Source organism: Charadrius vociferus, unplaced genomic scaffold (assembly GCF_000708025.1).
Source record: "Charadrius vociferus isolate BGI_N301 unplaced genomic scaffold, ASM70802v2 scaffold255, whole genome shotgun sequence".
In the NCBI taxonomy this organism is placed as follows: Eukaryota; Metazoa; Chordata; class Aves; order Charadriiformes; family Charadriidae; genus Charadrius; species Charadrius vociferus.
In genome coordinates, this window is record NW_009648785.1 from 2,723,145 (window position 1) to 2,737,389 (window position 14,245).

Genomic DNA, 14,245 nt, shown 5'->3' on the forward strand with positions numbered 1-14,245 from the left:
GGGGGGGGGTGAGGGTTTAGCTTTCCTCTTGTCAACTTTACGTTCGGTCAATTTGTCGTGTGCAGGGTGAGTAGCAGTTAATTGTCTGCTGTATGAGACCATTGAATCTCCTTGTATTTGTTGACGGGAAAGTAGCGCAGTGGTTTATTTAGGTCTTGCTGATTGGACAGAGTAGTCAAACGTTTAGTCAACACTGAAGGGCATAGAACTGCCGAAGAACAAGAGAAAGGACAAAGTGTTTTTAGAAGTGGCCTGATTTGTAAGGGTCACTTTAATTCGCTGCTAAAATACCGATTCCCCGTGTTGTCATTGGACTTGATTGTGTGGGAAGCTAATGAGTGTTTTCATTAGTACTTTTGAATCTTAATGGGGGTAAAAATAAGTCTTAAGGTTTTTGTTATTGTGCACTGTAAGCAAGTTCAGTTCTCTGAAACTTTTAACGTTTGGCAGTATAGTTAGGAAATAAGCTGAAATACTGCACTATGTGATATTAAAATCATAGTGAAGTTTGCATTTTGGGGTGTTGTCTTACATAGTTTATTAAAGAGAATGTGTAACAGAACTGTATTTAAATTGTGCAGCTTTTCATCTGAAGCTTCTTCTATTTATCCTAAGACATTTATGTACATTAGGCTACATAAAATGGCATTACAGAATGCATTACATAAATTGGCAGAACATTCTGTGGTCCTTAGCTGTACACTTTAGGTACTTTGCAACTTTTGACACTGACTTGCTAATAGTGTTACTTGCAGAACTTGTTTCCTTCTACAGAAGTAAACAACTGTCATAATACCTTCTTTTACACCTCCTGATTTCTTCATGAAAATTCAGCAAAATTCTGTCTATTTTAATCACATGGGACAATTTTATTAATGTTATACAGATGGAAATTTCCAAGGGCAAATATTAAAAGGTGAAGGAAGTGGAAACTGAAATTGATGCATAACCTTCACTCTGTCCAATACGGAGGTTGTATTTCATGATCAGATTGATACTGACTGATCCACAGATTTTGTGATTTTACACTGGTATGCTGAAGTGCTTGTGCTGCATCAATGCAGACGAGTTATTCGCGGTTTTGGGCATCGTGGTTATATGGATGTTGTAGAATGCCCTTGAAATAGCTTCTTATTTTCAGAAACTATATACAGCACTAATAAAAGAATTTATTTAAACAGTACTAAGAATTACTTCTAAAAATGCAATTTACCTGAACTTTTATGTAGACATACTATAGCTGGGATTGGTGTGGCAAGTGCTGATATGGGTTCCATGAGGTGCTTGTTATCTCGCATCACAGGCTGCTTGTGATCGTGTTTCTTATACCTATAGGCTTCAGTTTTACAGAGGGCTGAATTGTAAAATGTTTCCTTTCAGCTTTTTGTGCACATGGAAAAAAGATATTTTTTTTTTACTCTTACAAACCCTTGCCCTCCCAAATTGTGTACAATTTTACGAAGATACAGTGTAGTTCCTCTGTGATGCTGTATTAGTTAGCTAGATGCTTAGTACTGCCTGTTTTGGTTCCTTTGGTGGAATAAAGCACAACTCAGGAAAAACTGGTGGAATCTGTATGCAGGCTGCTTAATGCGAAGAATAAGTCTCTACCCAATTTGGGGAAGTTGTACCTTTATGGTTACATTAGCAAAACCCTCCCAGTATGAAAACAGAGGCTCCAGTTTGAGGAGATAGTCAGTGCTAAAGAGGCCAGCAGTCTTCCTAATGTGAATACAACTAAACCAAAATAAACTGTCAGCAAACCTGACTATTAAAAGAGTTGTTTTGCTAATATAACTGCAAACAATAACTGTGTTGGTCGTGGCTCAGATGTGTTGATACCCTGTCTGACATGGCCATGTGCATCTGTAGTGTTTCCTTAGGCCTCACAGATGTGGCGCTTAGGGACATGGTTTAGCGGTGGACTTGGCAGTGCTAGGTTTATGGTTTAACTTGATGATCTTAAAGGTCTTTACCAACCTAAATGATTCTATGATTCCATGAAGGGTCCTATCAGTGTAGGCACAACAATAGAAATATAGTTGGGGACTTCTGGAATTGTGGTCTTTGGAAAGGTACTGAATCTAGTGTGCTTTTTCACCACTAGCTTTTATCGCGTTTTTGAATGATAAAAGCAGACACCTTCAGGTGTGTTTTTTACAGTGTTTGTATCTTATGTTCACCTGTGTTATGCTGGTCTGAATTAGGGATGGTGTAGAGAGGCACTTCAGTCTAACCAAAGCTTTTGCCAAAAAAAGTAGTCTTTAAGTATCACTTATTTTTGTTAAAATCCTGGGTTAATTAATGTTCTCAAAATGACTATCCTTGTTCACCGATTCTTTCAGAACATTATTGTAACATTCAGTGTAAAAATCTAGGTGGTATTGTCAGTGTTTGGACTTTTCCCTCCAAATCTGCTTTCAAAAATCTGCGTGATTCGTTTAGACTATTTGCATTAGTTGTCTGTTTGCTTGAGGGTATTGCTACTGTGTGTTTTTTACCATGTGATAAGTTAATTTTTGTGTGTGTTTTTTTTTTTTTTTTTAATTTTTGGGGGTGCTTAATGTCACTGCTAAAACATGATTCCCTGCTTTATGAGGTTCTTCAAAAGTTAATTTCAGATCAACTTTTAATTATAACTGGCAAAACATATTTTATTTTACTTCTGAAGTAAAATTAGTCTCCAAAAATGAATACTGTTATTGGAGTCCAGTACAGGAACATCTTGAATTACTCATGGGCTTTCTGTATAGGACAGTAATTGTTGCCTGAAAGGCTGTGGCTGCAGAATTTCTGTGGTGTGTCAGGCAGGAAAAAAGAGGGGCATCTGAAGAGTTGGTTTGGGGTGCAGTTGAGATTCAGCTAGCCCGGTCTAACTGCAGTGAACTGAAACAGATGGTCCTTCACCTGGCTGGTTCCCGCTTTGTCCTTTGTGTCCCATATAGCGAACATATTTCTTCAGGGTGGAGTGTTGCCATGCCTTCTGGTAACAGCTGGCAGGTTTCAATAGTTTTATCACAAAATTCGACTTTTGGTAGCATAGTGCAGAATCTGTTTAACCACGTCAGCTTGGTTTGGTACAGTCAGGCCTAGTTTTTCTTCATTAATTTTATCAGTGTTAAGAAAAATATGAGGTACCAGTCCTTTAGCCCATCCGTGCAGGGGCATCTCTGTGCCTGTGCTGAGTTGTACAAGGAGCTCTGTAGCTTCACATTATTTGTTTAGGTTGTGAAATGTATTAACGACATTTTGTAAGCCTTAGGAGGTTAAAAGAATATTACTAAGTCAAATTTACAGGATTACTTGAGGTATCTAAAACATGTTTTCATAAATCGCCAACTGTTCAAAATAGAGTACTTTTAAATTATAATATCAGTATGAAATGTTTTTAAAAAATCTTCCTTTTCAGGAATACAAATGAGTTAGCACTGTCATGAAAGCGAAAGTGAAACCAACTTCACTGAGTTTCTGGTTTTTGGTTTTATTTTTGTGGAAGACATGGAAAATTACTAATAAACAAATAGTGATGACTCCATCTGTAGTTTAGAAAGTCTCTTTAATTTCTTTTAATAGGACATTTTAAATAAATAAAGGTCTTCAATTTACAAAGTTGGACTATATTTTAGTATTTACTGATACACTTTCTTAAATTAAGAACATTAACATTTGGCATTAGATTCCTGTGTATTTCACTTCCCCCCCGCCCCAGCTCTCAGCTGAAGTGCCCAGGTAGTACTCCAGAAGCCCCTTGTTAGCTCTTTGTTTTCTGTATTCTACGCATGAAGTAACTAATTGTGGAATAAAAATAATGGTTTAAAAACAGTAGGCTGTAAGTATATGGAGAGATCTGTACAGGTTGGGATTGCTTGTGGTGATTGATCTCTATGGGATTTAAACAATGATGGGACAAATTTAAAAAATAGTTTTGTTTCTGTCTTACTTACTGATTGATTGAAGAAAGTTGTTAATAATTTCAGGAACAAAGAATTACTGTTTTATTATCTTATTTGAACCTACACCAGGCCACAATGGAAATGAAATGATGCTTGGGATTTACAGTATAGGATTTCTAGGTTACAATTACAAATTTAGACTTTATCTTTGAATGGTGGGAAAGAATTGCACTGCTTTGCTCCATAAGACCTTTGCCCCATACGGCACATGGCACAGATCCTTATGCAAGAACATACCTCGTTCTGAGTCAGAAGTGTGTCTTGTCCAGAACGTTGAAATGTCAAAGCCTAAGTCTTGAAATACTCTTTGAATTTCAGATCTGTGGTGTGGTAATATAATGAGACCATCATGTTGTAAGATAATGACTGACTGTCAGTAGGAAACTATATAATTAACTCATATTAGATGCTTGTGGATTTTTTCCCTGTTGGTGACATCTCAAATTCTCCTTGTTTGAAAGGAAGCTATGAATGATGGACTTGCATTTAGCTGACAACAGTGATTACACTGTTATTTTCGGTTATGTGCTATTTTCTCAAATTCAAAACAAAAATTTCTGCTTTTATAGATTTTTTTTTCCCTGCTTGTTTTGAGAAATTGAAAGGTCACTCAACTACAATGATGTGTACAATACACATCTTAAAAATCATAATACAGGCAAACTTGAGAGTAAATTTAAGAGCAACTTGTTTTGCATTTCATTTGACCTTTAGCGCCTCCAGTCAATTCCCATTTCCACTGTGCGTGGCTTTGTAGTTACCCTGACAAAGGGGTTTCCAGGTACTCCGTACATCCTGCAGAAAAATTTGAGCTAAAACGCGAGGTGTTTTCTAGCAAGCACTGTGACATTAATTTCAGTGAGGCCTGGCTTTCCCTGGCCAAATACCTCTTCCTGAGCATATTTTAAGTACTTCAAAAGACCTTTTTTCTGGAAGATGGTCTTCTCTACATATAAACTTAATCATGATGTAAATAATCACAGATATGAAGGGTCACAAACTGTTCTAAAGAAGAATTTTTTAAGCTGCTGAGTGTGTTTTACTCAGGCTGGCTGAGCTGTATGTCCAGTGGAATTGAAATTGTTGACGTTCAGTTCAAGACATTGTAAGCCTTTTGAAATGCTAATTTAATATTCAGAAAAAACAGTTGAAGTGGAATTTATCTTGTCTAAAATAATGTTGGGAAATAGAAACCTTGTTGAAAACCACTTTGGAGGGAGATGTTTCCCAGTGTCTACAGTTGTTCTCTACACATAGGTGCTACAAAATCTTCCTTTTATTTGTTGGACTTATTAAATACTTATGTTCAAAGGAATTTTATTCTATAAATTGCGTAGGTCACTTAATTTGCTTTGGGAATTGTTATTGATGCTTCTGTTGTTCAAGCTAAATTCAGCTGAAAAGTCATGTTCCTTGTTTTAAGGAAAGAAAAAAAAGATGCAAGTTCCTGGGTTTTGTAGATTAAAACCATACAAGATTTTATAACTGTCCCTAAAAGTTAAAAGATCAAGTGCTTGTTTGTTTTTCCATGAAAATTTCCTAAAAGTCATGCCTCATACTTTGCATAATCTATTGTAACGTTAAATGGAATAGCATTTTCAACTAAAGAAGGAAAATAAACCCCTGTGGAGGGTTACAAATAAATCTCAAACATGCATTAATAATATTAAATTTTTGCATCAATGTATTTTTTTTGTTTTTTTTTTTTTTTTTTTTAATGTACTCACTATTTACACAATACCTGAAAATAATTACTCAGTTTCACCTTTGCATCTAGCATATTGAGGTTTTAAATTTACTTGTGTGGAGCTAAGATGGCTTGATTAACATGGCAGTCCTGGAGTGTTCAATTTCAGATTTTAAAGAGTCAAAAAATACTTGGGAGTATTTAGGGGGGAGGGGGGAAGAATTATGTAAACTTTTTTTTTCCCCTGAACCTGAATTTTGAGCAAAGAAGGCTGAAAGTTTATTAACAGTCTCAATGCAACGTGTCAACGTGGGACAAAAAGAATTGTGTTTCATATATTTATTAATGTTATTCAGTCTTTGTCTAGGATATGTAAAGGCTAGGAGTTGTGTAAACGTACTTTTGCAGCAAAATGAGGACGGGAAAGCAGTTTTAATTTTTTTTTCATTATGTATTTGATTGGAGTTTTTGAAACAGTGACGTTGACATTGTTACACAAGTCATGCGACTGTTCTCATCAACTGGTCTGTTACAGCAGTGGTGCGACTTTGCACTTTGCTGTGATGAGTAATACAGTACATAGGAGTTTTATCCTGATGTAAAAATTAACTTTTTAAATATTACTTAACATTTCTTTCATGGTTGTCACAAGCTTTCCTTTCGGTATACTGTCCTCCATCTGCTTCCTTGTTTTCACCTCTTTCCCCCTCCTGAATTACTCACTGAGTCATCATCCACGTCTCACTGCATTTTGCTGTCACATACACTTTCTTTGCTTTCTTGTTTCTTTCTGTCATGCCTTATGTATTTGGTGAAGAAAACTTCTCAGATTGGGTGTTTCGTGGTCCTGCAGCTTGCATGTTAGAGCCTGAGGTTGTCTTGACCAGTATCTTCTGTTTGGGGAAGGAGCAGACAGGAATGGCACTGCTAGTAATACACTGAATGTGGTGTAAAACACACAGCGTATTCCCAGTTCTGCGCTTCAGAGGTCCAGCTCCTGCAGAAAAGAGACTGTATCATCGAAAGTGTCGGGAATTTGATCAGTAAATGGCTTTTCACTCCTTTTGAGCTAAGGTTGAAGGAATAAGACAAACTGATGCTTCATTCCCCTTAAAATGTCTGACTGCCTACCTTGATAGGTAGACTTCATAGCTGATGTCTGGCAGGAGAAGAAAGAATATAGCATGACCATGACAGAAGTGAGGCAAGGAAGATGGGGAGTAGGAATGAGCTAGGTGAGATCTTTGGAAGTTATGTGGGACAGTCTCGTACTGTGGGGGTGGAGCAGTGGCTGTAGTTGTCAGCAGTCACGTGACCATATAGGTGGGAGTTGTACCGTAACGCTGTTGTGGTTCACAACCAGCCACAGAGCAACAGTTACAGAGTTTGGGTCTTTTTCACTGTTCTGATTAAGAGGCAAGGCAGGGAGGATTTCAGAGATGACTGTGCAGTTAGCTGTCTTTAAGAAATTTGTTAGAATGCCCTTTGTAGGCAAAGAAGATTATTTCATAGTTATTTTCATCTCTTTCCCACAGTGGGTTTATTTTCTGGTGCATATTTACTGTTACTTTTTAATTTCTGAGAAGACAGTGTATTCCGGTTGGGTTAAATAACTCTAAAGGAGATATGTTTTTCTTGCATTTAGTTAAATATATTCTTTAATCATAGCGGTGATTCCATTCCTTTATGTTTCTGATCTATGTGTGTCTTGTGAACAACAGTATTATTTAACCTGTAATAATTTTTTAAAGTTTGGATGCACTTCCCTGAATATTTTATTCTTTCTCTTAAGACAGTTTCTCTATTGTCTTTAATTTATACCTTAAGAAGTTGGTGTTTTTCTTTACAAATACTCAATCCAAGTATGTGACATTGACTAGAAACTTAAGTATTGTTATTTTTCAGAAAGTGAATTGGCTTAAAGAGTGCTTGCTTCAAAGAGACCCAGTTCCTGATCAATGCAAAGCTGGTGATAAAACTAAGCGAGGAAACACTACCCTCTTATATTTCCCCCTCCATACAAATACTTAAAATTATTTGGCTCTGGTAAGCCCTGTGGCCACTTACTTTCCTTTATTAACTAATCCATTGCATTTACTGTGTTTGTATCTTTTTCATACCATTCTCTTCTCTGGTCACATGTAGCAATTTGTCTTTCTTTTGCTTTTTCTTTCAATCTGTTCGGAAGTGTAGAGACAAATTTGGCAACATTGCTTCTAAGCAGAAATTCTGTCTACGTGGTGCTGCCTGCAGAGTGAAACTTTCCAAAGCAGATTGAAGAGATGTCACTGTGATCACTTCTAAAGTGTGGAGCATTTTACTGACTTCTGCAATGCATTGAGTATCAGCTGTTGGAAAATAAGTAATCTATTAAAAAAAAAATCCTGAAACTTTAAGCCATCTGTTGGTTATTTCTTACTTTCGTACATTATGTCTTTTTTGTGTGTGAGTGGTAAGAATCTCTTGCCTCACATTACCAAGCAGACCTGGAGATTTTCCTATTGCTTGAGCGGAGATAAATCATCTTATGTATGGATTTTGTTATGACTTCTTTATACTGTATTTAACACACGGAAAAAACTCTGTCTTTAGAGGGCAATAGCTGTAGTTAGTGGTGTCTTTGGACATAAATGCTGTCTTTAGAGGAAAAGATGGTTAACCTTCTTGTGGGATTTTTTTTCTTTAGGGTTGCTCTAGCAAATGATCTGAAATACAAACCTAATTTCAAATTCATTTTTTGCATCTGTGTTTTTCTTTTTTCATTCTCTCTTGGTGGTCTGTGTTAAAGTATTTTTCTATCCTAATGAAACTAGGAGAATCATGACCTTGCGTCCTTTGTAATGCCAAAAAAGAAATGCAGAAGAGTTTTGCCCTCAGTTTTTGTATCTGCATGTAGACATTGAAAATATTCCAGCACAGTTGTTTGAGATGTGGTTAAATAGTTTATAAATGTTTGTTTGACAACTTCAAATTTATTTTGCTGTAATACATTTTCAGCTTGAGTGTATTTTATTTCTTAACTTCTCTAGGCTAATAAGGGCATAGGGTGAAAAAGGAAGTTATAATATGTGTAGTAGAAGCAAAAAAAGATAATAATTTCCTTGGATCTATTGTCTGTTTTAGACTGGATTTGGGAAGGTGCCAGCGTACTTTCAACTCTCATTGTCTGCAGTGGGATCTGAATACTCTGCATCAAAAAGGAATTATTTTCCATATTTCATTGGAAACTACACAGAACCACCCAATAAGAGATTCTTGCAAATAAAGCTTTGTTTATATTTTGTAGTCTATGTGTACTGATTTAAGATTGTGGTTTAAAAGCTAATGCAGAGGTTTTCTATTGTAATGGTATTGGTTTTTAGAGGCCTCATGAATACTTTAGTGTTCTTTATTTTTTCTCTATTGGAGAGGTCACTGTCTTGAAAGTTTCGGTTTGTAGCCTTAATTTAGGTGAAGAGTTCAAAATTCCTACTATTTATGTTACATAGGTCTGTTTTGACATCTTTTTTGGACAAGTTTAGAGGAAAAGGATAGGTAAATATAAGAGCTTAATGCTTTTTTGCAAGTTAGACAAAAGCATGGGATTTGGAACAGTATGTGATTACTTTGAACATGCCACAACTTGCTGTACGCACCTGGGCCAATGACTTATGTACACTCTGAGCGAGGAAACACTCGATAAGCATGTGGTACTACCTGGTAGGATTGGGACCCTATTATGTTTCCGCTCTCTCATTTGTAAATGGATGATGTTTGCCTAGATTATTGGGATGCTGAGAACACAAACCTGGAGAGGGATCAGTACAGTTTGCTGCTGTTTGCCTGTCCCTTTTCATTTTGTGTAGCTTCCCTCTGTCACTGTGCGTTTGAGAGGGCTACATTAACATATATTTGTAAGAGTGGAAAATGATTAACACTTACTTTACTCCAACATTCTATGTATTGCGTATTATGAACAATCCCCAAAGTGAAGTCTAGATTAAATATCATTAACACATTTGAATCATGCGTTCGAATGAAAATGCAATCATATCTTAATTTGTGTTTTATAGGAAGAAAAGGCTTCTCTCCTGCATCGTACTCAGGAAGAAAGGAGAAAACGAGAGGTAAAGTAGAGTGTAAGCGTTTGCATGCACACTGAATTTCTCTTTAATGTAGTAACATTTACAGTCCAAAGTACTTTATTCTGCTGCAGTCGTACTTAGTTCAACAATGTTTTGTTTCAGTTTGCAAGTTCTACGTAGTCTTCCAGTATACTAGAATTGAGAAACTGTTTGACTGCTTTTAAGGTGCTTCCCAGAAGTGATTTTCATCTCAAAAGAAGGTGGTTAGGCATGCACTGGGTTCAAAGGGAATTTTCCCTTTCATTTTGGTGCTCATTTGATCTAGTCTTTATTAAGAAAAGGCAGGTATTGAAACAGTAAATTGTATTTTTCTGCCTTGTCCATAATCTCTTACTATGGGTTGGTCTCGGCAAACTGTTTTCTGCTCCTGGTTCTGCTGTAGTTTCTCGGGTGACCTTGAGCAATTCGCTTCCCCAGTGTGTGCTTCGGTTCTGTGGAGGTAGAATGCCTTGCACTTCATAGAGTTTTGTCCATATACAGAAATAACCCATTTAGTTGCTTAATTCTATCTGCTGCACAGCTGATGCAGAGTCGTATACTTTTATCTGTATACGTACACACACATACACACAATGATTTTCTGTGACATATATCGGATTCTTACAAAATGAATGACTCCTTTGAGAATAAAATCAGTTGTGGCTTTTAAAAAAAAAATGTCTGTAGCAGAATCTTAGCAGTGACCTCAGACTTAAAACTTTTGCAGTTATGGGTCGCTAATTGACAATTATGTATTCTAGGATAAAACCTGTATCTAGTGAAAAGGAGAACATAGCTACTTTTTAGTTGAGCATTATGTTATGATTATGAGGAGACGATGCATCTCAATTATTGAAACTCTCTACTGCTGCCCCCATACTTTGCACTGTTACTGTTAGATGCCTTGGGGAGAAAAATACTCTTTGGCCTATCAAAATTTTGATTTTGGTCTGTGCTCTAGAGGTAATTAGAGTAATTAGAGTCTTTCAAGTACATGGTTATTCTGAGAAATTGCTTTAGAAATCGGGGTTTCCAAGATAGGCATTGAATAGCAAATTCATCTGGTGTTTCCCTGGTCAGTTCAGGTTAAGTTCAAGTTTTTGCGAGTTGAAGTTTGTGAACTTTCCCAAATGTATTTCAATGAAATTTATAAAAACTTTGTGGTGGTTTGTTTTGCTTGGTGACCTGCAGAATTATAGGCTCATTATAGTGCAAGGATTGATGAAATTAAAATTTCCCTTCGCAAAGCAGGTTCCTCTCATTTTTACTCTCGATCTTCCTACTTTCCCTTCCTCAACCATTGCTTTGTAGCTCTAGGTTCATGACAAACTACTTTATTTACTTCCCTCTTCATCCCCTAAGAAACTATATGGACATTATTAGAAACCTAATTACAATAGCCACTTCCCTTAGAGACTTACTATAATGGGATATGGTGGGGGTGTTGTCAGGGGACTCACTGAGTGCTCTTTCCATAGTACCTGAGCAAACTGGCTTTCAGTTCCCCAGAAAGTGAGCCATTGTAAAGGGATGATTTTAAATATGCTTTCTAGCTACCGAGGGAGACATCATAAAATGACTCACTTTATATGTCTGGTTTGAAGGAGAGAGCAAGAATTTTTATTCATTTCCGTATTGTGCTCCTGGGCTTAAAGCGTTAAGCCTTATTTTCCTTTTGACAGCAGTACTGTCTCCACATAACTTAGGGTTTGTTTTGGTTTTGGTATTTTATTTTCTTTTTGTGGTTTGTGTTTTTTTTTCCCCATGTCTAAACTGCACCAGACTCATAATACTGATCAATTATTTGAATGGAAACAAATAAGCAGGTCTTCTGTGTTAGCTGATCTATGCAGAAAGAGGAATGGTGTCATTGAATTTGATGAATTAGTATTAAGACTTTGTCTAATAAAATACAAATGTGTTTATTTTGATTTCTGTAGCATTACATACTTATGAGTATTAAAAATTATTTTGCAATGTCTTAATGTTAAATTTACATTTAAAAGCATAAAAAGCTTTCTCCCTGATTCATGTATATTAAATGCAAACTTTCAAGCACTTTATTTTACTAATGATTAGTGCTTAATTGTAATTTTAAAAGATCCTTTTCAATACAAATATATTTGATAAAATTGTCTAAATTAGAGTCAGTGCCACAATATTGATTTTGATTTTCTTGCATTGTTTCACAGGAAGAAAGGCGGAGGCTGAAAAATGCAATAATAATCCAGTCATTTGTAAGAGGGTACAGAGACAGGAAACATCAAGTAAGTATTTATTTATTTATTTAGGAAGATGTAAAACAGTTTTGTTGAAAATGAGACTTTCTAGTAATAAGTAATTCCATTGAAAAACCTTCACCTTTTTGAGTATTGTGTGAGCTGACGAAGTGCAAGTTCCTTTTCCCTTTTTCCCTCTTCACATTTTCATTTGAACTTCGGTATTTTAGTAGATGGATGTTTGTTCTGCAAAGCATGTGTGTGACTCAGGTGGACTTCAGTAGGATTATGCAATGGTTTTTTTTTAGCTGACAAAGCATACAAAAACAGTTGGGTATTAGCAGCTTTCACACATCGGTCAAGGTGGTGGGTTTTTTTCCCAATATGACTAAGGTGGTAGTTTGAATCAAAAAGTTGTTCTTTCTAAGCTGCTGTTGAGTAGATTATTCTAAGAAAGTGTTGTATCTGTAAGTTTACCAGTATTTATTAAGTGAAATAGATGAAAACGTTTGTTGTGATAGTCTTTACTTGAATAGCAACAAATTTGTTGCAGTGTGTACTTTTTGAATTACGGAAAGCAGTTACAGCCTTAACTATGATACTGTGTGTATGTTTTGATCACTTAACACATATGTGTTGTATCCATTTTACTACTTTGCTGCCACTTTGGGAAACTGAAATGAGGTTTTGAAGATTTTGCATCTCTATTTTAAGTCATAACCATTATTGATATATTGATACATGTCTTATTTTTAAGTACTCTATCCAAAGAAGTGAATTTGATCGCTGTGCTAATTTGGCTCAATCTGGAGGAAGCTTTTCCACTGCTGATGGAGCTAATTTGACTCTCTTAGTCCGTCAGTTACTCTTTTTCTATAGACAGAATGAGGATTCTAAGCGTTTGGTGAGTACTGTTACATACTTTGATCCATAGTACTTTTATTTCATGCACTTTTAAAGTACTCTTTCAGTTGAAAGATTTTGAAGTGATGCAAAAAAGGCTTTGACCAGTTCAGTAAATTCATTTAAGAATTCTGGCTTTTGCTGCCCTGCACTCTGCTGTTTTTTGTTTAGACAGAATAACTTAAAATTAGATTTTATATGTGAACGCACACACACAAAATCTCTGAAATGCAGCCTTGAAAAAAATCCTGTGTGTATTATTCACAATAATTTATTCAAAATAATATACTTCTATTAAAATTTAATTTTTAAACAATATTTTCCACTCTGGTCATTCCTAAGGTGTTTGTTTTTTGTTGTTTTTTTTTTTTTTTTCCTCACTGGTCAATAATGCTGGCATATCAATTGCAAAGTCACTGCAAATTTCCCAAATGCACTAGTAAGTATAATTCATAGTGGGTATTAATAATGGATGTTAAAGAATTATGGCTACTTAAACCCAGAAAATTAACAGATAAATTTGTTGCAAGAGTAGAGTTATTTGTAAATGTAATTCAGTCTTAACTTTGAAAGTTTAGTACTAGCAGTCATGTAGTTTGTTGTGTAACAATTTTTTTTTCTCAGCTGAACATGATTGCTTACTTTCTCTTTTGTACGTCCTCCAAAGGTATCCAAACCAGCATTGAAATATTACTATCTGTGTTGCAATAAATAATATACCCTGTTGTTATAAACAGTAATCCTGTGCATATCTCTTCCCAGGTATGGATGTGTCAGAATTTAATTAAACAGAGTTCTCAGTTTGTTAAGCAATTGGATGGTCCAGACAGACTTACTTGCTTATTCCAAATAAAAAGACTGTTGGGGCTGTGTTGCAGGTAAACTATTTTTTTCTATATGCTACAATGCTAAAAGCATTCAGAAATTATGTTGGGCATTTTTTTGTTTATTTTTGCAGCAGGTGAAGTATTGAATGTGAATTTATCTTACAGAGCAGATTGTTTACTTTAAAAATATATGTAGGCTATGGTATAGGATACTTGTTCCTGTGTAAGAACAAAGGTATTGACTTCCAAGTTCAACGTGTGCTTAAGGGATGCCCTGCCTAGGGACAGGCTTAAGTATGTTCTTAACTGTTTGCATGTAGTGGTATCATTAACAATATTTATGGAAACCAGAAGGTTTTCTTGGGAACTGGTAGTGATTAGAGGTTACTATCTGAGTTAGGCTAATGTTCCAAGGATATGCTTTGGATATATTTTGTTTTAAAAATAATATTTAAGATGCGTTTTCGCACACTTTAATTTGAATTCAAGGAATGTTAAGTAGTTACATTACTGGCTTCAGCAGTACATTTATTATTTGTAGTGGGAGGATCCT

The 14,245-nt window shown here is 35.7% G+C and overlaps 1 protein-coding gene across 1 annotated transcript in view; it reads left to right on the top strand.

The window, feature by feature from the left end:
* The window catches only part of UBE3C (ubiquitin protein ligase E3C), a 79,026-nt gene that overhangs the window by 633 nt on the left and 64,148 nt on the right, over window positions 1-14,245 (top strand). The window contains exons 2-5 of the mRNA XM_009886774.1: window positions 9,693-9,746; window positions 11,936-12,010; window positions 12,720-12,866; window positions 13,628-13,743. Coding sequence (XP_009885076.1) covers window positions 9,693-9,746; window positions 11,936-12,010; window positions 12,720-12,866; window positions 13,628-13,743 — 392 coding nt within the window. The remainder of the gene's footprint in view (window positions 1-9,692; window positions 9,747-11,935; window positions 12,011-12,719; window positions 12,867-13,627; window positions 13,744-14,245) is intronic.